Source organism: Carcharhinus amblyrhynchos, chromosome 15 (assembly GCF_965287045.1).
Source record: "Carcharhinus amblyrhynchos chromosome 15, sCarAmb.v2.hapA, whole genome shotgun sequence".
In the NCBI taxonomy this organism is placed as follows: Eukaryota; Metazoa; Chordata; class Chondrichthyes; order Carcharhiniformes; family Carcharhinidae; genus Carcharhinus; species Carcharhinus amblyrhynchos.
In genome coordinates, this window is record NC_137338.1 from 14,981,518 (window position 1) to 15,008,118 (window position 26,601).

The 26,601-nt window shown below is 44.5% G+C and overlaps 1 protein-coding gene across 1 annotated transcript in view; it reads right to left on the reverse strand.

Annotated features, from left to right (window-relative positions):
- Positions 1 to 13,219: 13,219 nt before the first annotated feature.
- The window catches only part of lrrc58b (leucine rich repeat containing 58b), a 52,404-nt gene continuing 39,022 nt past the window's right edge, over positions 13,220 to 26,601 (reverse strand). Inside the window, exons 2-4 of the mRNA XM_080203445.1 lie at positions 23,388 to 23,516; positions 20,168 to 20,445; positions 13,220 to 15,019 (exon numbers count right to left, since the gene is read on the reverse strand). Of these exons, the coding sequence (XP_080059571.1) occupies positions 14,826 to 15,019; positions 20,168 to 20,445; positions 23,388 to 23,516 (601 nt within the window). The 3' untranslated portion in view covers positions 13,220 to 14,825. The remainder of the gene's footprint in view (positions 15,020 to 20,167; positions 20,446 to 23,387; positions 23,517 to 26,601) is intronic.

Consider the following 26,601-nt stretch of genomic DNA (forward strand, 5'->3'; position numbering starts at 1 on the left):
CCACAGGCTAGCACCCATTTGGGTCAATGCACCTAACCAGCATGTTCTTCAGACTGTGGAAGGAAACCAGTGCACTCAGAGGGATAGGGGGAGAATATGCAAACTCCACACAGACAGTGACCCAAGCTGGGAATTGAACCTGTGTCCCTGATGCTCTGAAGCAGCAGCGCTAACTGTGCTACCAAAGCATGTCATGTTGTTGCGGTGGTGTCACTCAGTAAGATTTAATAAAAATGTATTGCTCCCCTGTCTGTCGAAAAGATAATTCTTGTTACAGTCTATATAGACAGCCTACATAGCGTATAGAGTCTACACAGTGATTAGCATTGCTGCCTCAGAACGCCAGGGACCCGGGCTCAATTCCGACTCGGATGACTGTCTGTGCGGAGTTTGCACGCTCCACCTGTATCTGCGTGGGTTTCCTCCGGGAGCTCTTGTTTCCTCCCAAAGTTCAAAGATGTGTACATTAGGTGGTTTGGCCATGCTAAATCACCTCTTAGTATCAGGGGGACTAACAGGGTAAATATATGTGACAGGGCCTGGGTGGAATGGTTGTTGGTGCTGACTTGATGGGTCAAATGATCTCCTTCTACGCTATAGGGATTCTATGGCCGTGAGTCTCCCATCAGCACAGTGGGCTGGGAGACTCTCACATCGGCTGAGTCGCGGTGTTCATGCACGAGTTTATGCCCTACTAGCATCTCCCAGCACCAAATAACCGGCGACATGAGATCCATGCCAGAGATCGGCGGGGAGACGCACAGACCATTTACACAGTCATTTGAATATGATTCCAATATGGTTAGTGGGCCCCGGGACTGAATTCTCCTGGTCCACTAGCGTCTCCCCCCTGCTGCCAGAGTGGTTCACTCCAGTGGGGTTTACAGTAAATCCCCACTGAGATGAGGAGACATTTCTTCTCCCAGGGGGTCGTGAGTCTGTGAAATTTACTGCCCTGAGCGTGGTGGATGTTGGGACACTGAGTAAATTTAAGGAGGAGGTGGACAGATTTTGAATTAGTTATGAGTTTGAGGGGGCGATGATGAATAGGCATGAAAGGGGAGTTGAGGCTGAGGTGAGATCAGCAATGATCGTATTAAAAGATGGAGCAGCCCTGAGGCGCTAAATTGCCTGCTTCTGCTCCTAGTTTTTATGTTTTGTTGATCAGAACCATGGAATCCCTACAGTGTCCATTGAGTCTGCACCCACTCTACAGAAGGACAGCTTACCCAGTCACACAGCCCCTGCACTAGCCCTGTAACCCCACACAAGTATGGATGACAGAGAGGGATTAAGATCAAAATTGCCTTGATGCAGGTTCACCCCTCTCATCCCCAGTATTGAAGAGCCTGTCCACTGTCACTGTTCAATCTTAAACATGAAGAATAGACATTCAGGCGACGTGCTGGAGGCAAGAGACAATTACAGACCTGCACCTAGAAAGTAGCAAATGTGTTAGTCTAATATAATTGCTATATTTGACTCATGAAATCACATGAATAGATATATAGTGCATGTCACAACATCATCGTGCACTCGTGTAACATTTTAGTCACGGTGAGTGAGCGTGGGATGCATGCCTGCTCACAATTAAGAAGGCGATTTATCCTGTCCACTTCTACACCTGGTGGGCAGGTTGGCTGCTCAGGTGGCCTTTGTTTTAGTTTTACCCTTGATCCGGGGCAGGGTGAATTGTCCAGGCTGAAATAAAGTCTTTTAATAAAGTGGTTTGTGTTTTACTGTCTAAACACTCAACATGATTTTCTAATTGCAATTTTGTTTTTACAGATTTGCAGCCACTCAAGGCAGCGGCTGTCCCCCTAAGTGCCAGCCTCTATTCACCACTTCCTCAGCGTCCCTGCCGTTCCTGGAAGAAGCAAGACCTTCCCAGCATGGTCATGTCAGGTTGACCATTAATTGGCCAGCCAATGTGAAATCACATTCTGGGACTGACTGCGGCCGGGAGCATGCTTCACATTCGCTTCCACCGAGTGTCCGCGTCCGACTGATGAAAAACTCAGGGCTATCAGTTAATATTACAAAACTTAACATCCCCCTCACTGTTTCCTTACACAAGTCGAGGTTTATTAAAAGTTGCAAGTCACTCTGAGCTACAGTTCCCTTTACGCAGATATGAAGTTGGAGAAACACGTACAAAAATACACCCAATGAGATTAAAGCCACTCACCAAATTTGAATTCACTCCTCGCCTTTACCTGAAGAATATTGACCGCATTTAGCGTGTGCACAGTTTAACGTATCGCTGGGCCGGTTTTAAAAGCGACCAGGACTACAAGGATGTGTACAGATTTGAAATTTCGACCATCAATCAAACCTTAAAGCTTGGAAACTAACCAAAGCTGGAAATTGGCTTCACATTTGCTGTAACAATTATTTTTACAAACACAGAATATCAGAAATGAACCCCCATTCCTCACATGACTGACCTTTGAGGGAAGGATCCAGTAGTATTCTCCTCACTGTAACAGAATGTCTTCTCTCTCTATATTCAGCTCCCCATTCTTTGAGCTATTGAGGCAACTTACAAGCGTTTTAGTAACCATCCTCACCACAGACTTGGTATTTGAACACACACAGTACAAAGCAAGTTGTCTAATAATACCACAACCCCTTTTTTTTTCAAGTGGCATACAGTGTTACCCTATTCATCTAATCCTGTCTCTTGACCGAATCAAAATATTATTGTCTTTTATCATATTAATTTTTGACTCCACCTTTTGAGTTAATTTCTTGAGGTTTCTTTGGCAACAACTACAACCTGCTATTTTGTGTTACTTACCTCGTACACCTGTCATTTAATGAGGCACTTATCTCCTGTGAGGACAATGGCTTACTTAAACCTCCCACAGAGGCAGATTCCACCGGAACGCACTGTCTGAGCAGATAGATTACAGCAGTTTTGTAAATTTAATATTGTAAAGAAGAATGATCTATTTAACCGGTCGCATTTCACGGAAACTATCACAAGTTAAGCCCCAAACATTCTAAGTGCGTGCAAGTTACTTTTCACGTTACCTGTCCGCGTCTAATTTCAGGGTTAATTTTGTAGAGTCAGATTTGATGTTTGGATCAGAATTGAGAATCAGATGCAGTCTGGGAGTAATTTTGATTTTAGGCATTAGTGACAAATTGTGATATTGATTGAACCATCTCTGTGAATTGTGGATGAGTTTCATTTTCTTTGACTGCAACACGTAATGAAAATCAGGAGAACTGTAAAATGGGCAGCTCAATCAATATTGTCCATTTTATACTATTCCCCCAAAGTCAAAAATATTCTCAAATGCATTCAGTTTGGATAATTTGAATTTAGAATGACTAGTCCTCTCAAAAGATTGGCAGTAATCATATGTAATGTAAATTTTCTTTAACCAGTAATGGTAAAGATTCAATCTTTGAAGTTCCTCTCAGGAAACGTGGACACATCTTTGCGCTATTACGAAAATTTCAGAAAGTTTGGATGCGATATTGCCATTACTGCCCAGACTGAAGAACTCAAGTAAAAACTTCAGGTGGAAATGATAAATACCAGCAACTAAGCCACCAGTAGGTTGAGAAAGATGCAAGTCTGAGTGCACAGAAGACCAACTAGGCAGCACAGTGGCACAGTGTCACTGCTGTCTCACAGCACCAGGGAGCCGTGTTTGATTTCCGGCTTGGGTCACTGTCTGTGCAGAGTCTGCATATTCTCCCCGTGTCTGCGTGAATTTCCTCCGGGTGTTCTGGTTTTCTCCCACAGTCTGAAAGATGTGCTGGTTCAATAAGGTGACCATGCTACATTCTACCTTAGTGTACCCAAACAGACACTGGAGTGTGTCGACTGGGGGATTTTCACAGTAATTTCTTTGCAGTGTTAATGTAAGCCTACCTCTGACTACTAAATAAACTTGCGCAAATAAAATAAATTTGTATTGCCATTATTTTCGAGAGTGCAGTTGTCAACCTTAACTCCAAATGATCTGGGTATTGATCTAACGATGATAAATTAATCAGAATTGCCCTATTTTATGTGATTTTCCACTTGGAGGTTGCTTTGATTCTGATCCAAGTACAAAATTCCAATATGTTATTCAGTTCTCTTTTTAAGTTGTTACACTCAGCTGAAAATGAGCAGCCTTTACTTGTAGTTGGGGGGGCTTTCTGTATATTTACAGTTGCCTGAGGGAATACTATTTGTTCTGCCTAGGTGGCTAACATTAGGTACACTTGCAAAGCATGCAAATTCTAAATACGTTTCTCTGCAATGTGTCATTCAATGTATTGTGGATATGAGAGAAGGGCAAGTTTCTGAGGTCATTTAGAACTTTCTGGCAGTGTTGGCACTTTCCTCAACAATTAAAACCTAATCCTGTTGTCCTGTTCCCCTCTAAATTCTTTTGTTTCAAATCTATGTGCATTTTTAAAACTGCACTGGTATCTACTTCAATTACTGTGGCAAAGCATTCAGAGTTTGAACAGCTTTCTCCTCATTTTTCAGATGACAGTTTTAAATTAATGACTCCCGTCCATTGACTGTTCTACACTTTCCACTGTCTCGGCAAAGCAGCCAGCATAATCAAGGCCCCCATGCACCCCGGACATTCTCTCTTCCACCTCCTTCCGTTGGGAGAAAGATACAAAAGTTCGAGGTCACTTACCAAGCGACTCAAGAACAGCTCTTTCCCTGCTGCCATCAGACTTTTGAATGGACCTACCTCGCATTAAGTTGATCTTTCTTGACACCTCCGCTACGACTGTAACACCATATTCTGCACTCTCTCCTTTCCAATGTACAGTATGCTTTGTCTGTATAGCACACAAGAAACAATACTTCTCACTGTAAACCAGATCAAATCAAATCATCACTGGCTCCCCAATCAGAGGAAATATTTTTTTCCTCTTTTTTTTCCAGCTTTGCCAAAGGGTCATCTGGACTCGAAAAGTCAGCTATTTTCTCTCCTTACAGATGCTGCCAGACCTGCTGAGATTTTCCAGCATTTTCTCTTTTGGTTCCAGCGTCCGCAGTAATTTGCTTTTATCCAATTTTTTTTTCCTGTTTACTTCTATCGAAGTCTTCGATCATTTCAGAGAGGATAGGAAATGTTTGAAGCATTTGTGTTTCTGAACACAAGAGGTGACACTGTTGGAAAATGAATGTTTTCCCACTGTATCACCAGGGGTTACAGAAATTCTCTGAGGTCGGACACAGTTAGAGCTGCTTTACCTCAGTCCTAACCTTTTAAACATTTATCAATTTGCGCATATCTGCCATTTCCATTTCCAATTTTCTTATATTTGTACGGCTTCGTTGACTGAAATGCCAAATTAAGGTCAACTGGGGATAATTATTTTGTCGGATAACTGGGAAGTGGATGAAAACTGTTCAGGCACATTTCAGATAAGAGATTAGGCAGGGAAAACTTTCCGTCACTTGAACAAGAATTAAATATGGGTGCTAGACGTAAAAAGATTCATCTCGATTTTCAATAGAAAAACAATTTCTGAAATAAAATCTACACCCTCAAAGAAAATGTATGTCTTAAATGTTGTAACAGTTATTAAAAGGACAGCTTGTTTCAGAAGTTACTTTAAGTTTATTTTTTGTATAAACAAAACACTCTACCGTTTTATCCCTTCTTCCGGTCTCTAATAATTCTGCAGTGCCTTTCATCCTCCCAGTTAGTCTTAATTCCGCACACACAGGATCAAAAGAATCGACAGAGGGTGAACATTTGAGTCAGATTCAATCAAGATAATTGATGATTTCTGTTCTGTTACTGCCTCACTTAGCTTTTATCTCCAGAGAAGAACACGGCTCGAACTCCAGCACACCTGTTGCAGCTGACGGGATACATTTCATTAACTTGCAGATAGGATGCAACTAATGGGAAGCATTTTATATCATTTCATTAGGTTATCAAATACTCTTCAAAGTTAAACTTCGCTTGAAGGAAGTGCTGAGGGAAACGAGAACATGTGAATGTAGTCCAGGTGAGAAGCTTCAGTTGCTGCCATCACAAGATGCATGACGTACTTCTACATTTGTTGAGTTCAAAGCGCAGAGAGATGGTGGAGTTGTGGTAATGTCACTGGACTAGTAATCCAGAGGCTCTGTAGACAGGGGTTCAAATCCCACCACGACAGTTGGTGGACTTTGAATTCATAAATAAGTCATAGAAACCCTACAGTGCAGAAGGAGGCCTCTCAGCCTATTGAGTCTGCACTGATAACAATCCCACCCAGGCCCTATCCCTGCCTATCTGGAATTGAAAAGTTGGTATCAGGGTTGAAGTTATCACTTCTTATCTTAAGAACCTATCTAGTTCACTCATGCCCTTTAGGGAAGGAAATCTGCCATTCTTTTCTCATCTGGCTTACATGTAACTCCAGACCCACAGCAATGCGGCTGATATTTAACTGCCCTCTGAAACGGCTGGACAAGTCGCTAAGCAAACACTGACAATACAGGCCTTGCCAGTGATGCCCACATCCCATGGAAGAATAAAGGAAAGGCTGAACTTATGTTAGATAGTACAGGAATCGATATGAGGGAGTATCTTATTTGGCCTCATGCTTGCCACTCTAGATATAAATGTCCACACTAATATAAGAACGAGCACCATAAATCCTTATGAAGGCATGTTGTGCAGCTATGGAGACAGATTAAATCACTCCCAGCTGAATTACTGCCAACCCAAATAACTAGCCAAGAGGGGCAATGGTAAACAGTGGGCAAAGGCTGGGTGTCTGCTGTTGGAGGGAGCAAGCGCAACAATCACCATCTGCTCTCCCCATGTCTGCGTGGGTTGCCTCCGGGTGCGCCAGTTTGCTCCCACAGCCCAAAGGTATATAGGTTAGGTTGATTGGCCATGCTAAATTGACCCTGAGTGTCAGGGGGATTAGCAGGATAAATACCTGGAGTTACAGAGAAAGGGCTTGGATGGGTTGTTGTCGATGCAGACTCGATGGGTCGAATGGCCTTCTTCTTCACCATGGGATTGTGTGATCATATTTTCTGTGGACATACCTGCTATAGAGGGGGGTCATTCTTCTCCCACAGCTTTGACTGTGCTTCATCCTATTCCTGCGCTGCTGAAGATAAACCTCGGCAAAGTTTAACCAGCACTGACCCAATAAACTTGGTCGTGGCCACAGCAGAGCGGGGCAGCTAGTCAGCAGGAAGCCTGCCCTTTCCCAATTCCAGCCATAAAGCCATCCTGGGAATATCCTACCCTCTCAGGGGGAAGAAATGTCAACTTTCACTTTCTCATCCTTTATCCCTTTTATTTTTTTATTGCAGCCTTTCTAAAAAATGTGTGTAATCTATTTTCATTTTAAGCTATAGTCCTCTTATAAATGACGGATCTAATGTAGAATAATCATATCCCAGCTTTTAAGACGAAGGCCAGGATCTTCCCAAAAAAATTCTAAGTCCGCAATTTGCGAGAAAATGGGAGTAAATCCCACTAGTTTTTTTTTTAGCGAGATTTCCAGAATGAATCTCTGACACACTGTGGATCACAGACTGCCTCAGTGGGATTCACTCTGTAAATCAGGGAGTGGGCCTGTTCCCCTCCTAGAGACCAGTAGCATAGTGCTGAGTGGGCCATCGTGCACACGTCGATCTATCAATGAGGTGCACTGGCCTACCATTTCGACTGCTAGATCACTAAGCAAACTGACCCACTGACCCCCCCATCCCTGATTGCTGGCCTCCAGGACCTCCCTGGGCAAGCCTTGATGTCCCCCCCAGTCCCCCACCAACCCCAATTTCCCTGCTCCCCCCCCCACACCGCCACCCCCCACCCCCACCCAACCCTGATCTCCCAATCCTCTCTCCCAGGCAGCCCCCATCTCCCAATCGCACCCCATACCCAGATAGCCAGCCCTAATCACCTCCTCCCTCCCTCTCCCAGCCATCCCACCCCCACCCCCATTGATTGCACCTCCAATAGGTCCCGCCACCTCTGGCTCCAGCCCCTTGGACATTGTCAGTTTGCCCTGTGGACAAAGGGTGCCAGGCTGGTACTGCCCAAGGGGCACCCCCTCTTACCCCTGACCTCCTGCGGGGGCCTCAATGGCCTGTCTTCCCTCCAGCAGGGCCAGGCCGAATGGCCTCTGCCTGCACTGTAGCAATTCTATGGATGAATCAACCATATTCTCCTCATCAACACTTCCCTTATCAATCAAGTTAGTGATTTGCCTTTAGCAAGTCCATGCTGGCATTCTCAAATTTATCCACATTTCTCCAGATGACTGTTGATTTTGGCCTGGATTAATTGCAATGGCCAATAGATGCCTATCTTGAGATGTTGCACTTTCAGAAGGAATGAGGTTCTAACTGAGGGATTGTCATTGTGCATTTCTTGTAACACAGTGGCACAGTGATTAGCACTGCTGCCTCACAGCACCAGGGATCTGGGTTCAATTCCCAGCTTGGGTCACTGTCTTTGTGGATTTGCACATTCTCCCCGTGTCTGTGTGGGTTTCCTCCGGGTGCTCCGGTTTCCTCCCACAGTCTGAAAGACGTGCTGGTTAGGTGCATTGAGCCTATCAGGTACCAGACTGTGGTGACTAGGGGAATTTCACAGTAACTTCATTGCCGCGTTAATGTCAGCCTTACTTGTGACTAATAAATAAACTTTAAAACTTCAAACTTAAACCTGGTGAAAAATGGATGATAGTGCATTGGCAAGTTCTCTAAAGAAAATGGTCTACTTAACATCAGGGGACAAATAGTCAAGTGAGGAGGTCAGCAAGATTCGGACAGATTTTTAACTCCACTTACGGCCACTGCACAGTCGGAGGAATAAAATGAAAAGGAAAATTTACATTTTCAGATGCAGAGGCAGTGCTATTTTCAGTGTTTGAAGATGTTTGTTTCATGTTGTTGTAATCCTTTAAATCAGTTACTTTCTATATTGTTACATTTAATGATTGTTTGAGTAAGTAACTTAAAGCACATTTAAAACTAATTTTCACAGATCTATCCAGAAAGGTGGCACAGTGGTTAGCACTGCAGCTTCAAGCTCCAAGGACCCGGGTTTGATTCCTGGCTTGGGTCACTGTCTGTGTGGAGCTTACGCCCTTTCCCCGTGCCTGAGTTTCCTGTAGGTGCTCCGGTTTCCTCTCACACTGCTGATTATGGTGGATTGGCCAGGCTTAATTCCCCAAAAAGTGTACCCTTTTCAGATGGACATTGCTGATCTTCATGCTATTGTCAACGTGAGATCAATAAGAATTCTCGAAGTATAACCTATTCCACATAACAGGTGGAATATTTTGGCCCTTTGTGCCACTGTGATTTTCCAGTTCCGCTGCAGTCAATGCGCTTTTGAAGGGTCTGCCACAAATTACACTTCCCCCCTTGACCGGGCCATCGAATTCTGCCCAATGCACACACATTTTGACACTTTAGCAATTTGTGTACCACATTACAGTGCAACCTGGGAGGTAAAAGATGATGTATTAGAAAGTGAGCAGGAAGAGGAGGGCCTAACAGTGACAGATTGGGTGGGGTTTTACAGTATCGTTTGACCCAAGACCGGAAAGTCCCACCCGAGGTCAACACACCTTCCCATTGTCTGCCCCTCGCCTGCTCCGATTCCTGTGCCGGGCGGTAGAATTCTGGCAGTAGCTTCTGCTTCAAACACAATCTATATTTAAATGAAATTGGATCCTGTCTTAAGCTGCCTCTCCCTTTCACATGTAGTCTGATTTCATTCACAGAGTCTCATGCGCTTTTCAAACTGGATATGTGAAAACATGATCAGGGTAACCCAAAACCACATTTTTGATTTATTTAAATCTAGCATAAATATTGTCTAATCATGATCCAAACTTGAATCAGTGAAAAAACCCCAGCTTACTTGACTCCGACGCATCGCCAGAAACAGAATAAGAAGTTAACACAATAAGCAACAATCCTTTGATGGACCGATACAGTTGTTTTATTTATTAGTCACAAGTAAGGCTTACATTAACACTGCAATGAAGTTATTGTGAAATTCCCCTAGTTGCCACAGTCTGGCGCCTGTTCAGGTCAATGCACCTAATCAGCACGTCTTTCAGACTGTGGGGAGAAACCGGAGGAAATCACGCAGGCACAAGGAGAATGTGCAAACTCTACACAGATAGTGACCCGAGCTGGGAATCGAACCCAGGTCCCTGGTGCTGTGAGGCAGCAATGCTGACCACTGTGCTGCCCAGGAATAGATAGGGATACAGGAATAGAAATCACATTTTTTCTCCATTCCTGATGGTGCTGATTTGGGTATAATATTATAGGCAGCATAGCCTCGCATCATGTGTAAATGTAAGTGGTTATCAGTGATAGAAAATCATGGTGTGCAACTAGCAAAACTCCCTCAAAACACTCTCCGAGCAAGCACCGTTTCTTACTGGGAGTACCAAATCCTGGAAATATCCTTTAAAAACTGTCAATAAAAAAATGACCTTTTTTTTGACACTGGGGCTTGTACTTCAACTAAGAATTTTTAAGAGGTATTACACATTCAACCGATACTAAAATTATGTTGTGATGATCAACCTTAAAAGTATACGTAATGTCCCGTTTGTCTAGTGTGCACGATAGTTTAGGAACAAACTAAGTTTATACAAATCGTAAGTCACTGAAGGCTAACATGTAGGTGCAGCAAGCTATTAGAGATATTAATGGAATGTTAGCCTTTATCGCGAGAAGATTTGAGTGCAGGAATAGTGTAGTCTTTTTTCAGTTATGTAGAAGCTGCACCTGGAGTCCTCAGAAGGGATTTTATTGCCACAGGGAGGGTGTAACGAAGCTTCACCAGATTTATTCCGGGGATAGCAGTACTGTCTTATGAAGGGAGACTGAGCAAATTGGGTCTCTATTCTCTAGAGAGATGATCTCATAGAAACCTAGAGAATACACAAAGGAATAGACAGGGTCGATGCAGGTAAGATGTTTCCCGCGATTGTTGAGACTAAAACCAGAGGACTTCACTCACCATCACAAATCGTGGGCTCATCAGTAACCTGAATGCCAGGTTTTTTATTCAGTCTTGCAGTGAATAGCACCAGGGAGGTGATGACCTAGAGGTACTGTCACTAGAATCCAGAAGCTCAGCAAACGTTCTGGGTTCCCGAGTTCGAATCCCGCCACAGCAGATGGTGGAATTTCAATTCAATGAAAGATACCTGGAATCTAGTTTGGGCAGCACGGTGGCATAGTGGTTAGCACTGCTGCCTCATAGTGCCAGGGACCCTGGTTCAATTCCAACCTCAGGTCACTGTCTGTGCAGAGTCTGCATGCTTCCCTCATGTTTGTGCAGGTTTCCTCTGGGTGTTCTTGTTTCCTCCCACAGTCCAAAGATGTGCGAGTTAGGCTGATTGGCTATGCTAAATTTCCCCTTACTGTTAGGAGGACTAACATGATAAATATGTACTGTTACAGGGATAGAGCTTGGGTGGGATTATTGTCAGTGCAGGCTCAATGTGTCGAACTGCCTTCTTCTTCACTGTGGGGATTCTATACTTCTACTGATAACTATGAAACCATTGTAAAAATCCATCTGGTTCACTTATTTCCTTTAGGGAAGGAAATCTGCCATCCTTACCTGGCCCGGCCTACATGTGACTCCAGATGTCAGCAATGTGAGTGACTCTCAACTGCCCTCCAATGACAACTAGGGATGGGTAATAAATGCTGGCCAGCCAACAATGCTCATGTCCCATAAATGAATAAAAAAAACATTAAGCACAGCTCCAATTACCCAAAAGAATTGGTAGACAGACTGATTTCTGTGGGACTGTTTCCTGCTGCTCAATTGTCAATAGCAATTTTAGTGAGCAGAGTTCAATGCCCTTCACCAGAGGTGACATTTATTTGGATGGAAGGATGCCAGGTGGACATCCCACCAGCTTCCCACCTCTGGCTCAATGAGTCCAGGGTGAGCAGGCTTGTTGATGGCTTTCCTGCTTCAAAGGCACTCAAAGTGACCTAGCATCAGGAAGGGGGGAGGTGGGGGTTTGCATAGTGAGAGCCACCTCTCTCTTCTTGCTGCCAACCCCCATCCCTGGCACCTCCTACACTTCAATCCCATCCTGGCGTCACTCACTTGTGGCTTGGGTGCCCATGCTGCCCCTGGTGGGTACACTGCCATGATGTGGAGATGCCGGCGTTGGACTGGGGTAAACACAGGAAGAAGTCTCACAACACCAGGTTAAAGTTCAACGGGTATATTTGGTAGCAAAAGCTTTTGGGTACACTGCCAGCAGTTCCCACTTGAGCTGTCTGCTATGGAAACAGCTGGCCTTGGAGCAGCTTGCAGGTCTCAGGGGTTGCGATTTCCACCCTGGGGTCTTTTATCCTGACCAGCACATAACACGGTGGGCCTGCCCTGCAGGAAGAGTTGCAAGTCTCTTGTTGGCTTCCCAAGCAGCAGGCGAGAGCTGCGTTGGATTAAGTACTACTCAGTGTTTTAGTCCAAGTCCAAGCGTGTGGTTTCTAGCTCTCTGTCTCTGGAACTGGCAGCAGAAGCAAGTGGGGAATAATAATAATAATAAGTTCCAGCCCCCAGCCCGACTTTGCTCCTGAGCTATTTGCCTGGAGAGTTGGGAAGCCGGGCTAACCGGCTGCACATGGCAGCAATCAGAGCAGGCTTGTTTAAGGCCACAAAGGAGGCGACTTGGCATTTTCTTCAGCCTTTAAGTTCCGGCAGGTGGCGGTGGATAGTTTCATTGCACAGAGGCTGCCTCTGGATGGAAGGACTCTGGACAGGCAAATGGGCCCTTTCCTGCCTGCCAGGGAGCAGCAGCAACCCCAGGCCACTCTGTCACTAGGACACCCATGGCCCACCCCCAGAGTAGTGGATTGGCTGTAAAAAACCAATTTTTACATCTATTTTTCAAAAGTTTGGAGAGATGTCTTACCGTGTTGAAGCACACTCTCTCTCACTTACCTTCCATTCCATTCTGCTGCTACTACTTTCAAGATGGAAGGTCTCTGGCCTCCATCGTCTAGAGTCCATGCGCTTAATTGGACAGTCAGTCTGTCCTCTGGTGAATTAATTGGCCTCTCCGGGAAAATCGCATTGAATATCTGTGTGGACGTCTGACTCCCCCCCATGGACCTCTGACCCCACATGAACTTGACAGCAGGCTTCAGAAGCCTGATGGAAAAATCCCGTCTCAACTGGCCATTGAAGAATCACCCATGCTATGAACAAATGTATTTAGTTAGTTACGTGTTTATTGGTATGTATTTTGAACCAAACAGAATAAGTGAATCTCTGACAACACAAAGAAGCTCAGAATCCCTAACAACATTGTACACGCCCGTATTCACTCTCCTAAAATTTCCATTCTATTATTAGCTTTGCCTAAGTATCCATTGTGGCTCAACAAGTCCACTTTCCGTGAGAATGACCTGATTTTGAATCTCATTTGAATCTTGTCTGGAGGAATTCCATCACACAATCGCATTCATTCTCGTAATGCTGGCGTAGCGAAACCAAACACCAGCCCAGCTAGAGACCAGAAGGCAGCACCACCCAACACCACTCCTCTTTCACCCCATCCCCCCACCCATTCAATTTAACAGCATTGGATGAAATGAAAAAAAAAGCTCAGAACAAAGTTTAGTGTTTTACCAGAAGTTCCACAAAATACTTATTTATTTCACAACAAGAGACACTCTTCCAATGCTATTCAGCTGAGGGGGATTTTGCCTCTTCGCTCAATCTCCATGTTTCAGGTGCCTGACAGACTTGTTTAAAAATATCAATGTAAAGCTTTGAATCTGTAAAGCATTCCTGCTATTCATAACATACCTAAACTACAAAGAAATCCAAATCCTTTCAAACTCTAATAAATCTCGTGTCTAAAAGCTTAGAATCAGAAAAATGACCACTGCCCAATGCCTCTTAAGCAGTTTGTCACCGTGTAACCATATCCTTTGCTCTAATTGTCTTGGTGATTACCTGCTTTATCACCTTCCCTCCCAGTCCATTTCTCACTTGGTTGCATTCCCTATCTTTTCATTGTCTGTGCTCAATGTCACAGCTCCGAACAATAACCACGCCGGCAAAGTGAGATTGCAAGGATGGGGTGGGGAGGGAGAATCACTCCAAACATAGATCCTCTGCCCACTTATATGGGGCAGGATTTTGCTGCCAGGCTTGTACAGAAACCGAAAAATCCCACCCGAGGTCAACAGACCATTCCATGGTCCGCCCCCTCGCTCGCTGAGATTCCCGTGGCAGGCAGAATGGGAAAATCGCCCCATAATCTGCCACTTTAAGTCCACAGGAAGTAGTTCTCAACTAGAATTCTCATCATTGACACGTAGAGAACAAGACTCCCATTATTTAATCCATCTGTCATAAGTCTAAAGTTACCATCCTGCTTAGCGAATTTCAACTTTACATCCAAGATTCCTTTTCAAAAAAAATCTATGCAAAGATCAGCCTTTCAAATGGAAGATTACAGACTTGGTAATTATTACACGTTAAAGCAAGTGCTTTGTATAACATTTTAAAAGTATGGTTATTCAAAATAGCTCTTTGCACATCCAATATTAATAAATACCAGAACACTTCACAGTTGCTGGCATAAAAATATAGTGCTTTAGTACAAATATTTCAAAGTCTGTGATAATACTCAAAAGATTATGAACACTGTACAATCCATTATACACAAAGCAGATGTGGAGGTCTGAATATTATTGTAGTAGCAGAAAGGATTGGAGTCAACAAGACACTGGTTTGTTGGATTCGGTAAGTTCAAGTGTTCCAGGACTACAACGATCCAGTCTTTACTATGGGTTTGTTCACTTTCATAAACATCTAACCGAGGAGCACTTTTTGCATCCGGTGCTGTGGAACGTTGAATTCATCTTCAGAGTCACAGTCGCTCTGTGAATTTGAACTGCACGGTGAGAAGCATTGTGGAGAGCACAGGTAGTGCATGAGCGGGAGGCGGTACTTGCCACAGAAGTCGACAAACTTGATATGACGAACACACGAGTCAAAGTAAACTCCTAGGAAGCAGGGATGAAAAGCAGAGTGTAATTGAAGTCAGGCCATGTTCATTTCTGCCAGATTGCAGTTGTAAATTTCTGGAAATGATCACTGAGAATACCAGCCTGAAACTGACAGACTTGAGACTCATTCTATTAATCTGATCTTTATCACCGAGGTGCAGGAGGTATTAAATAAAGCAAGTGAACTGAAACCTGAACCCGAGTGAGAATGTAATACTAGACTTCCCTGTGGTTTGAACAATGCGTTATTTTACTATTAAAAACAACAATTCTTGGAACTTTTAAAAGCTTCAAGAAAAGTCAGTGCAGTTTCCATAAGACATAAGAGCAGAATTAGGCCACTCGGCCCATCGATTCTGCTCCGCCAATCAATCATGGCTGATATTTTTCTCATTCCCATGCCTTTTCCCCATAACCCCTTATTAATCGGGAACCTATCTACCTCTGTCTTAAAGACACTCAATGACCTGGCCTCCACAGCCTCCTATAGCAAAGAGTTCCATAGATTCACCACTCTCTGGCTGAAGAAACTCCTCCTCATCTCTGTTTTAAAGGATCATCTCTTTAGCCTGAGGTTGTGCCCTCTGGTTCTAGTTTTTCCTACTAGTGGAGACATCCTCTCCGTGTCCACTCTACCCAGGCCTCGCAGTATCCGCTAAGTTCAATAAGATTCTCCCCTCATCCTTCTAAACTCCAATGAGTACAGACCCAGAATCCTCAACCATTCCTTATACGACAAGCTCTTCATTCCAGGGATCATTCTTGTGAACCTCCTCTGGACCCTTTCCAAGGCCAGCGCATCCTTCCTTAGATACAGAGCCCAAAACTACTCACAATACTCCAAACTCAATGGGTCGAAGGGTCTCTTCTGCACTGTATGATTCGATATATATACGTTTATATTATTTGGCTGCATGTGTAACGCCTGTTTGTAGAGGTGTGTGAGTGAGTGACATTCATTAGACACTACATAGACAATGGTACTAAATAGTCTTCCTTTATCCCATAAATAACTAACTAGTGAGATATGGTATCTATGCCCCCAAGTGAATTGGTGTGGATTTGGGAGGCTCCAGAGGGAATTTCAAAAGCATGGACTGGAAGACACAAGGGATACATGTCTGAATGGGTGAGTTGTAAAGGGACCCAAAGATTCTTCCTGGCTCGGGTCACTGCCTGTGTGGAGTTTGCACGTTCTCCCCGTGTTTGCGTGGGTTTCCTCCCACACTCCAAAGGTGAGCAGGTTAGGCGGATTGGCAATGCTACATTGCCACTTTGTGTTGGGGAACTAGCTAAGGTAAATGCATGGGGTTATGGGGATGAGGCCTGGGTGAGATAGTAGACTAGGGGAATTTCACAGTAACTTGATTGTAGTATTAATGTAAACCTTACTTGTGACTAATAAATAAACTTAGAACTTTAGATGGTGCAGACTTGACGGACCAAATGGCCTCATTCTGCACTGTAGGACTCCATGATTCTAACAATATCATAGGTATTAATCATTGCCAATCAATTCCTCTGGCTTGAAAATGAGTGTGGAGAATCATTCCCTAAGTTTTAACTGTTGGAGATTTAAAACGTATTTTTGCAAATTATATTCCTTTTTATCTCTTTTTTTTCTCCTCTCTTATCCCATCCTACACTTGGATTCTCCCAAAAAAATTCTAAGTGCTGAATTGGAGAGAAAAATGATGTAATTTACAATTGTTTTTCCAGTAGGAGTTCAGACTCGAATCGCCCACACTCTGTGCAATGCAGAGGTCCTGCCACTGTCTGTTAGGGGGACTAGCTAGGGTAAATGCATGGGGTTACGGGCATAGAGCCTGGATGGGATTGTGGTCGGTGCTGACTCGATGGGCCGAATGGCCTTTGTCTGCACTGTAGGATTCTATGATGCAGCCGGATGTAGTTTATCCAGGGCTGTACTGAGAAAGGGCAATTGGACTTCAATTTCTCACACTCAACTGTAAATGAAGACCCAATACAGGTGAGGCTTGTAACTTTTATGATGAGTCCAAACAGTTTTCCTGCAAATTTCAGAATCCCGCATGGATTCATCATACGGTTTCAGCACAAGAAGGGGCCATTCAGCTGGATCAGCAAGAGGACCTCAGCTGGTTCCACTCACCTACCTTTCCCTGCTAATATTTTCTCTCTGTCCCAATCTCGATTCTAACCACTCATGGCATAAACGGTTTCTCACATGTCACCTTGACTACATACAGCATATGATTCATTCCCAATGACGAGAGAAAATGGTTCCAGGGAGGGAACAGCACGTTGGCACAGTGGTTAGCACTGCTGCTGCACAGCACCAGGGACCTAGGTCTGATTCCCGGCTTGGATCACTGGCTGTGAGGAGTTCTCCCCGTGTCTGTATGGGCTTCCTCCGGAAGCTCCGGTTTCCTCCCACACTCCGAAGATATGCAGGTTAGGTGGATTGGCCAAGCTAAATTGCCCCTTAGTGTCAGGGGGACTAGCAGGGTAAATATGTGGGGTTACAGGGATAGGGTGGGATTGTGGTCAGTGAAGGGCTGAATGGTCTCCTTCTGCACTGTAGGATTCTGTGGTTCTAGCTCAAGTCCACATCACTGTTACCCTGGATTGCAAGTCACCTTACAAACACACTAATCTTTTTGTACATGTGTAAAGCTTGTTGAAATGTTTTGCCCATCTGTTAAAAAGCTAATGATGATCCCGAGGTTTACAATAATTGCTAGAAATGGTTACCTGGAAGCCAGGTTATGTCAGCACGCCCCCATATCTCCAGGCCTCGGAATCTACTCTGTCTAAACCGGTTAGAATTTTATACGTTTCTGTGAGATCCCTTTTTATTCTTTCAAACTTCAATGAATACAATCGTAACTGACCTGGTCTCTTCCCATATGACAGAACTGCCATCCCATGAATCAGTAAGCTTTTGCTGCACATTGTCTATAGCAAGGACATCCTTCCTCAGATAAGGACACTAAAATTGTGCACAATACTCCAGTGGCCACCACAGCAGGTCAGAGACTAGGAATCCTCTGCCAAGTACTCCTGACTCCCACACCCTGCCCGCCAGCTACAGTGCACAAGTCAGGAGTGCAATGGAATGCTCCCCACTTGCCTGGATGGGTGCAGCTCCAACAACACTCAAGAAGCTTGACACCATCCAGGACAAAGCAGCCCACTTGCCTCACACTGCATCCACTAACCTATTGAAGCACAATGGCAGCAATGTATACCAGTTACAAGGTGCACTTGCAGCAACTCACCAAGCCTCCCCAGACAGCACCTTCCAAAATAACATCCACTACCATCTAGCAAGACAAGGGCAGCAGATATATGGGAAAACCACCACCTGAAGGCTTCCCGCCAAACTACTCACCATCCCGACTTGGAAATATGTCTGTTTCTTCACTGCCACTGGGTCAAAATCCAGTGTCTAATGACACTGAGTGCACCGAAACCACGTGGACTGCTGTAGTTCAAAAAGGCAGCTCACCACCACCTTCTCAGGAGCAATTCAAGATGAGCAATGAATGCAGGCCTAGTCAACGATGTCCACGTTATACAATCATGGAATCATAGAATCCTACAGTGCAGACGGAGGTCATTCGGCCCATTGAGTGTGCACCGACCACAATCCCACCCAGGCCCTATCCCCATAACCCCATCCATTTACTCTGGCTAGTCCCCCTGACATTAAGGACCAATTTAGCATGGCCAATCCATCTAATCCGCGCATCTTTGGACTGTAGGAGGAAACTGGAGCACCCGGAGGAAACCCATGCAGACACGGGGAGAACATGCAAACTCCACAAAGACAGGGACCCAAGCCAGGAATTGAACCCGGGTTCCTGGCATTGTGAGACAGCAGTGCTAACCACTGTACCAAGGTGCCATGATAAAAGATGGTGCACTTGATATGAATTGGAACTGCTGAAACCGATCTAAGTCCCGACAGCTCTTTTTTTTCCAGCATGCAGAGGCATGGGCTGAATTATGAGGTTTCTCAAGAAGATGGTAAAGGAAATCTACACTACATCTAAATAATGCTCTCTGTGCTGGAGTACTGTGAACAGAGGGTTCATAATGATTCCATTTGTACGATGGCCATTCTCATCCAAAGATAAACGAATACCATCGCGCAAACCAGCCTCCCATCCATTGACTCTGTCTACATTTTCCACTGCCTCGGCAAAGCAGCCAGCATAATTAAGGACCCCATGCACCCCGAACATTCTCTCTTCCACCTTCTTCCATCAGGAAAAAGATGCAAAAGTCTGAGGTCATGTACCAACCGACTCAAGAACAGCTTCTTCTCTGTTGCCGTCAGATTTTTGAATGGACCTACCTGGCATCAAGTTGATCTTTCTTTACGCCCTAGCTATGACTGTAACACTACATTCTGCACCCTCTCACTGCCTTCTCTATGAACAGTATGTTTTGTCTGTATAGCGCGCAAGAAACTATATTTTTCACTGTATGTTAATAAATGTGACAATAATAAATCAAATCAAACACAAAGATTTTAGATTTGAATAAGTTCAACACCTGACTCCTGTCATTCCATAGATTAGCTGAACCTACAGCACTCAGCAGGATTGCAGAAAAAGATTAGGCCACTCAGCTTCCCAAACCTGTTCCGACATCAGATTAGATCATGGCTGATTGGTGTCTTTGCTCCAGCTACCTGGTTTGGTTCCATAACCATTAATAGCCTTACCTCACAGGAATCTATCAATCTCAATCATTCCTTTAGCTGAGGTAGGAGGATACTTGAGGTGGGATGGCACAGGGATTAGCACTGCTGCCCCACAGCACCAGGGACCCAGGTTTGATTCCCGGCTTGGGTCACTGTCTGTGTAAAGTTTGCACATTCTCCCCGTGTCTGCGTGGATTTCCTCCAGGTGCTCCGGTTTCCTCTCGGAGTGTGAAAGATGTGCTGGTTAGGGTGCATTGATACGAACAGGCGCCGGACTGTGGCGACAAGGGGAGTTTCACAGTAACTTCATTGTAGTGTTAATGTAAGCCTTACCTGTGACCACTAAATAAACCACTTTTTACTTTTGATCCCACTACCTACCTTGTGAATAGATGTTTGCAGGGAACAGGTTGCAGGTTAAAGGATTGAAAAAAAGCCTGAAGCTTTCTTACCTGCACATTTGGGATTTGGGCATTTGCTGGCTGAATCTAAGTAGCTGACCAAGTTCCCGGGCATGTCTTTCAGCGAGTAGCACAAGTTACGGGATTTCACCATCCGACCAGCCAGCTCGAGTAACGACGGTGGGTTGTAGATGAGATCTTTCACAAATCGCACGACCAGTGGATTACCCCGCAGGCTGAGCTCCTGTAGATGGACCAGGTTGAGGATCTCTCGAGGAAGGTAGGTGAGTAGGTTATTATGAAGACTGAGTGACCGCAGTGAATTCAGCCTGAAAGAGAGAGAGAGAAATAAACAGTGCAGCGACTGGTTTATAGAGATGAGTGGTTAAAAAGCTAACCGCGCGGAGTAAACTGAAGCAGAAACATTTTCTGCAGTTATTCAATGAAAATGGGACCAGCTTGCTGAGTTGGCTAAACGGCTAGCACGGCGTCCAGAATAATCCCAACAACGTTCCTATTCCAGCTGAGGTAGATTTGAAACCTGCCTCCTCAACATGCCTGAGTGTGGCAGGCAATACACAGAAACATACCTAGAAATTCCAAACTGGAACAGGCCATTCGGCCCTTTGAGCCTACTCCACCATTCATTACTATGCCTGATCCTGTCTTCCCCACCCCACCACCCCCATATTCCTTGATCATTTTAGCCCCGAGAGCTACATCTAATTCCTTCCTGAAATCACACAACGTTTTGGCCTCAACTACTTCCTGTAGTAGCGAATGCCACACATTTGCCACTCTCTGGGTGAAGAAATTCCTCCTCACCTCAGTCCTAAAAAGTTATCCCTGATCCTCAAACGGTGACTCCCTCGTTCTGGATTCTCCCACCATTGGGAACATTCTTTCTGAATCTAGCCTGTCTAACCCTGTTAGAATTTTATATGATTTTACAAGATTCCCGCTCACTCTTCTAAACACCAATAAACTAACCAACTTAGTCTCTCATCAAATGAAAAACCTGCCATCCCAGGAATCAGCTTTTACTCTCTAGCAAGGACATCCTTCCTCAGGTAAGGACACCAAGACTGCATTCAATACTCCAAGTGTGGCCTCACCAATGTCCGATACAATTGCAGTAAAAAATCCCTATTCCTGTACTCAAATCCTCTCGCAATGAAGGCCAACATACCATTTGCCTTCTTTACTGCCTGCTGTACCTGCACACTTACTTTCAGTAACTAAGCATAAGAGCATCAAGGTCTCACTGTGCATTCACCTCTCTCAATTTACACCCATTCGGATAATAATCTGCCTTCCTACTTTTGCTACTGAAATGGATAACCTCAGATTTAGCCACATTGTACTGTATCTGCCATGCGTATGCCCACACACTGAACCTGACCAAATACACTGAAGCATCTCTACATCCTCATCACATCTCATCTGCCCTCCTAACTGTATATCATCTGCAAATTTGGAAATGATGTATTCAATTCCCTCTCCCAAATCATTAATATATAATGTGAACAGTTGGGGTCTTTGCACAGATCCCTGCAGTACCCCAATAGTCACTGCCTGTCAATTGGAAAAAGACCCACTTATTCCAACTCTTTGCTTCCTGTTTATCCATCTAAAGGCACCATTCACAATTCCATGTGCTTTAACCTTCTGAAAGTCTAAATAAATATCCTCTTTAGTCACAGGAGAGATCCTAGGGGACTGGAGAAAAGCCCATGCTGTTTCTAAGAAGGCTAATAGGGGTTAATTCGGAAAATTACAGGCCAGTGAGCCTCATGTCAGGGGTAGGGAAATTATTGGAGAAGATTCTTTGGGACAGGATTTATTTGAAAAAACATGAACTTATTAGTGATATGCAGCATGGCTTTGTGCGGGAAAGGTCATATCTCACAAATTTGATTGCATTTTTTGAGGAAGTGACAAAGATGATTGATGAAGGCAGAAAAATGGATGTCGTCTACATGGACTTCAGCAAGGCCTTTGACAAGGTCCCTCGTGACAAGCTGATACAGAAGGTGAAGTCACATAGGATCCGCTCTGAGCTGGTAAGATGGATACAGAACTGGCTTGGTCATAGAAGACAGAGTAGCAGTGGAAAGGTATTTTTCTGACTGGAGATGCTGTTCCGCAGGGATCTGTGTGGGATCCCCGTTGTTTATAATATATACATAAATCCCTAAGGGTTCTCTCACAACTAGATGGTCAGTTAATCCTTTCTCATTGCACAATACCCAGTCCAAGATGGTCTGCTGTCTTGTTGGTTCCTCAACATATTGGTCCAGAAAACCATCCTGTATATACTCCAGAAATAATTCTTCTATTGCACTGTGACTAATCTGACTCTCCCAATCTAAATGCAGATTAAAGTCATCCATAATCACAGATGTTCCTTTAACACATGCCCTTCTGATTTCCTGTCTAATACTTTTCCCAACATTACCACTACGGTTTGGTGGTTTGTAAATCAACTCCGTGAATGTTTTTTGTCCCTTGGTGTTTAACTCGATCCATACAGATTCCATATTGTCTGTGCTAATATCTTTCCTCAATATCTTCTTGAACCAACAATGCAACTCCACCACTGTGTCCTTTCTGTCTGACCTTCCTAAACACTGAATAGCCCTCAATGTTTAGTCCCCGTCCTTGGTCACATTGGAGCCACGTCGCCGTAATCCCAACTATATCGTACCCCTTACCATCTATCTTCAGAACTAACTTATACAATTTATTTTGAATGCTTCGTGCATTCAGGTACAAAATCTTAAAAAGTTGGTCCTTTTAACGTTCCTATTTTCTACTCTGTCCTTATCTGACTCTGGTCCTTGATTTCTCGGCCTATCGCTTTTCTTATTCTCCTTGCTGCCTTTTTCTCTGCTTCTTCATTCCCGCTGCTCCAAATCCTTACGTAGGTTTCCATGCTCCTGCCATATTAGTTCAAACCCTCCCCAACCACTCTGGCAAGTAACCCTCTTGACCTAGGACATCAGTCCTGGTCCTGCCCAGGTGTAACCCATCCAGTTTGTACAGGACCCATCTCCCTTCCCGAACAGGTCCCGATGCCCCAATGCAATGGCAAATCACCAGTGACCAAAACTGCCATGTACACAGCCCACAATGAAGCACCACCAGAGAATGAGCCACGGACCTGACTTCAGGCAGAACACGCATGAAACACACAAACTTACACGCATCCTGCCCAGCTAAAGCAGCAAAGTGTTTATTTTTTTTTTAAACGGGGCCTCTGGTAACTTACTGTGCAAGCTGTGGTGGGAGACCCTGGATTCGATTGTCACACAGTCCCAGATAGCTGAGGGACGGCAGGTTAGCGAGTTCCGGAGGGATCGATATGATTCCATTCCCACCTAGATACAGCAGCTCCAAACTGCGGAGGGGGCAGAAAGACACAAGGTTAACAATTAGTACAGCTATATACACAAGTTTCCAATTTGTAATTAAGCACTGGAGAATTACAATAAGATCAGGGGAGACCCTTGCTAAATTTTACTGTTTTACCACTTGCCCAAGAATGCTCCTCCCCGATAAATTTAAAGCCATTAAAATAGAATTGTACAAATGTTCCCAGACGCACCTGCTCCTTGGTAGTGTGCTGGTTGGGGAGTCATTGCATTTTTTGATGGTGTACTATTTAGTAAAGAATACTACACTTGGCGGGCAGTCCAGCACTTACTTCCTGGCAGAAATGTCGAATGAATTATTTAAAGCTCTGTCTAGCCCGAAGTAACACTGCTGAACTACGTGAGAACGGAGTGATTAATACCTGCCCAACATGGTAAGCTGATGCAATCTAGTAAGCACAAAGAACAGCACTGTTAATTCTTGTGCATCATTTTTTTAAAACAAATGTGCCTTCATCCAAGATGGCGCCAGAGTGAAGTGACTTCTTGCAAGCTGTGCCCAACATATCTTCTAATTCTATCTCTTATTCTCGTTCTCTGCTTCTAAAACTTCACTCTAACTCTTTTAGACTCTCCAATAATACTTTAATTCATTAAGTTGATCTTTCTCCCAGCCTCCCATCTACACTTGACTGTCTACACTTCCCGCTGCCTCGGAAAAGCAGCCAGCATAATTAAGGAGCCCACACACCCCGGACGTTCTCTCTTTTACCTTCTTCCGTCGGGAAAGAGATACAAGAGTCTGAGGTCAGTCACGTACCAACTGACTTAAGAACAGCTTCTTCCCTGCTGCCGTCAGATTGTTGAATGGACCTAACTCGCACTAAGTTGATCTTTCTCTACACCCTAGCTATGGCTGTAACACTACATCCTGCACTCTCTCCTTTCCTTCTCAATGAACAATATGCTTTGTCTTGCGTAGCGTGCAAGAAACAATACTTTTCACTGTATGCTAATACAAGTGAGAATAATAAGTCAAATTCTCCTCCCTTTTACAGAAATGAAGAACTGATAGCAAATGGAGACTCCCTGTCCGCTGGAAGATTCTCAAATGGAGGGAGAATTTGGGTGACTTTTCAATCAAACCCTTGGTGGGTTCACACCTTACAACACAAAACTGGCCCAACCTAAAACAACGACAGACAAGAGGTCATTGTAGCAACTCGCCAAAGCTCCTTCCATAGCACTTGGCAAAACTCAGCCCCCTTCCCCTAGAAGAAGGGCAGCAGGCACGTGGGAACGACTTCACTTGCAAGTTTGCCTCCAAGTCACCAAGATGACTTGGGACTTGAATCATTGTTCGTTCATTGTCACTGGGTCAAAATCCTGAAAGTCCCTTCCTAACAGCATTGCGGGTGCACCAATACCACATTGCCTGCAGCGGTTCAAAAAGGCGGCCCACCACCACCTTCCCAAAGGCAATGAGGGATGGGCAATAAATGCTGGCTGAGCCAGCGACAGACAAGAACCAATGTAAAAGTTAAAGTTTATTTATGAGTCACAAGTAGGCTTACATTCACACTACAATGAAGTTACTGTGAAAATCCCCAGTCGCCACAGTCTGGTGCCTGTTCAGGTACACCGAGGGAGAATTTAGTGTGGCCAATACGCCTAGCGAGCAGGTCTTTCAGACTGTGGGAGGAAATGGGAGCACCTGGAGGAAACCCATGCAGACACGGGGAGAATGTGCAAAATCCACACAGAAAGTGACCCAAGCCGGGAATCAAACCCGGGTCTCTGGTGCTGTGAGGCAGCAGTGCTAACCACCGTGCCACCCTAAACAATGCGAACGAAACATCAACAATAATGGCATATTGTCTGCCCTCATGCCTGAGGCGGTGGAGATGATGAGGGTCACTCCATACATTTATTAACAGTTGTTAAATGAGGTGCATCCAAGCCAGGTGGCAGTCACAGCTCCTGATAAGACCAATCTCTCAAGTCTTCAGCCTCTGTCCACTACAACCGCGATTATGGATGACAGAAAACTGGGCAAAATTAAGTCCAATGCTTATTTCAAAAGGTTGCTCAAATCCTTTAAGGATTTCTAATGCTACATTTGGAAACGTCTATCCAAATTGTGGCACAATGGACAGTGAAGAAAGTTATCTCCAATTGCAATGGGATCTTGATCAATTGGGCCAGTGGGCTGACGAATGGCAGATGGAGTTTAACTTAGACAAATGCGAGATGATGCATTGAACCAGGGCAGGACTTACTCAGTTAATGGTAAGGCACTGGGGAGAGTTACAGAACAAAGAGATCTATGGGTACATGTTGATAGCTCCTTAAAAGTGGAGTCACAGTTGGACAGAGTGGTGAAGGCTACATTCGACATGCTTGGTTTCATCGGTCAGAACTTTGAATACAGGAATTGGGACGTCTTGTTGAAGTTGTACAAGACACACTTGGCATATTGTGTGCAGTTCTGGTCACCCTATTATAAAAAGGATTTTGTTAAACTAGAAAGAGTGCAGAAAAGACTTACTAGGATGCTACTGGGACTTGATGGTTTGGGTTATAAGGAGAGGCTGGATAGACAGGGACTTTTTTCTCTGGAGTGTAGGAGGCTGAGGTGTGATCTTATAGAGGTCTGTAAAATAATGAGGGGCACAGATCAGCTAGATAGTCAATACCTTTTCCCAAATGTAGGGGAGTCTAAAACTAGAGGGCATAGGTTTAAGGTGAGAGGGGAGAGGTACAGAAGTGTCCAGAGGGGCAACTTTTTCACACAGAGGGTGGTGAGTGTCTGGAACAAGCTGCCAGAGGTAGTAGTAGAGGCAGGTACAATGTTGTCTTTTAAAAAGCATTCAGATAGTTATATGGGTGCGATGGTTACAGAGGGATATGGGCCAAATGCGGACAACTGGGATTAGCTTAGGGATTTTAAACAAAAGGGCGGCATGTACAAGTTGGGCCGAAGGGCCTGTTTCCATGCTGTAAACCTCTATGACTCTATCCTAGCATAGCTCCACAGTACTGAGATAACGGAATCTTTATTTATTAATAAAATTAAATGATCATTGGGTTAAAGGTATTTAGGTGAGAGGT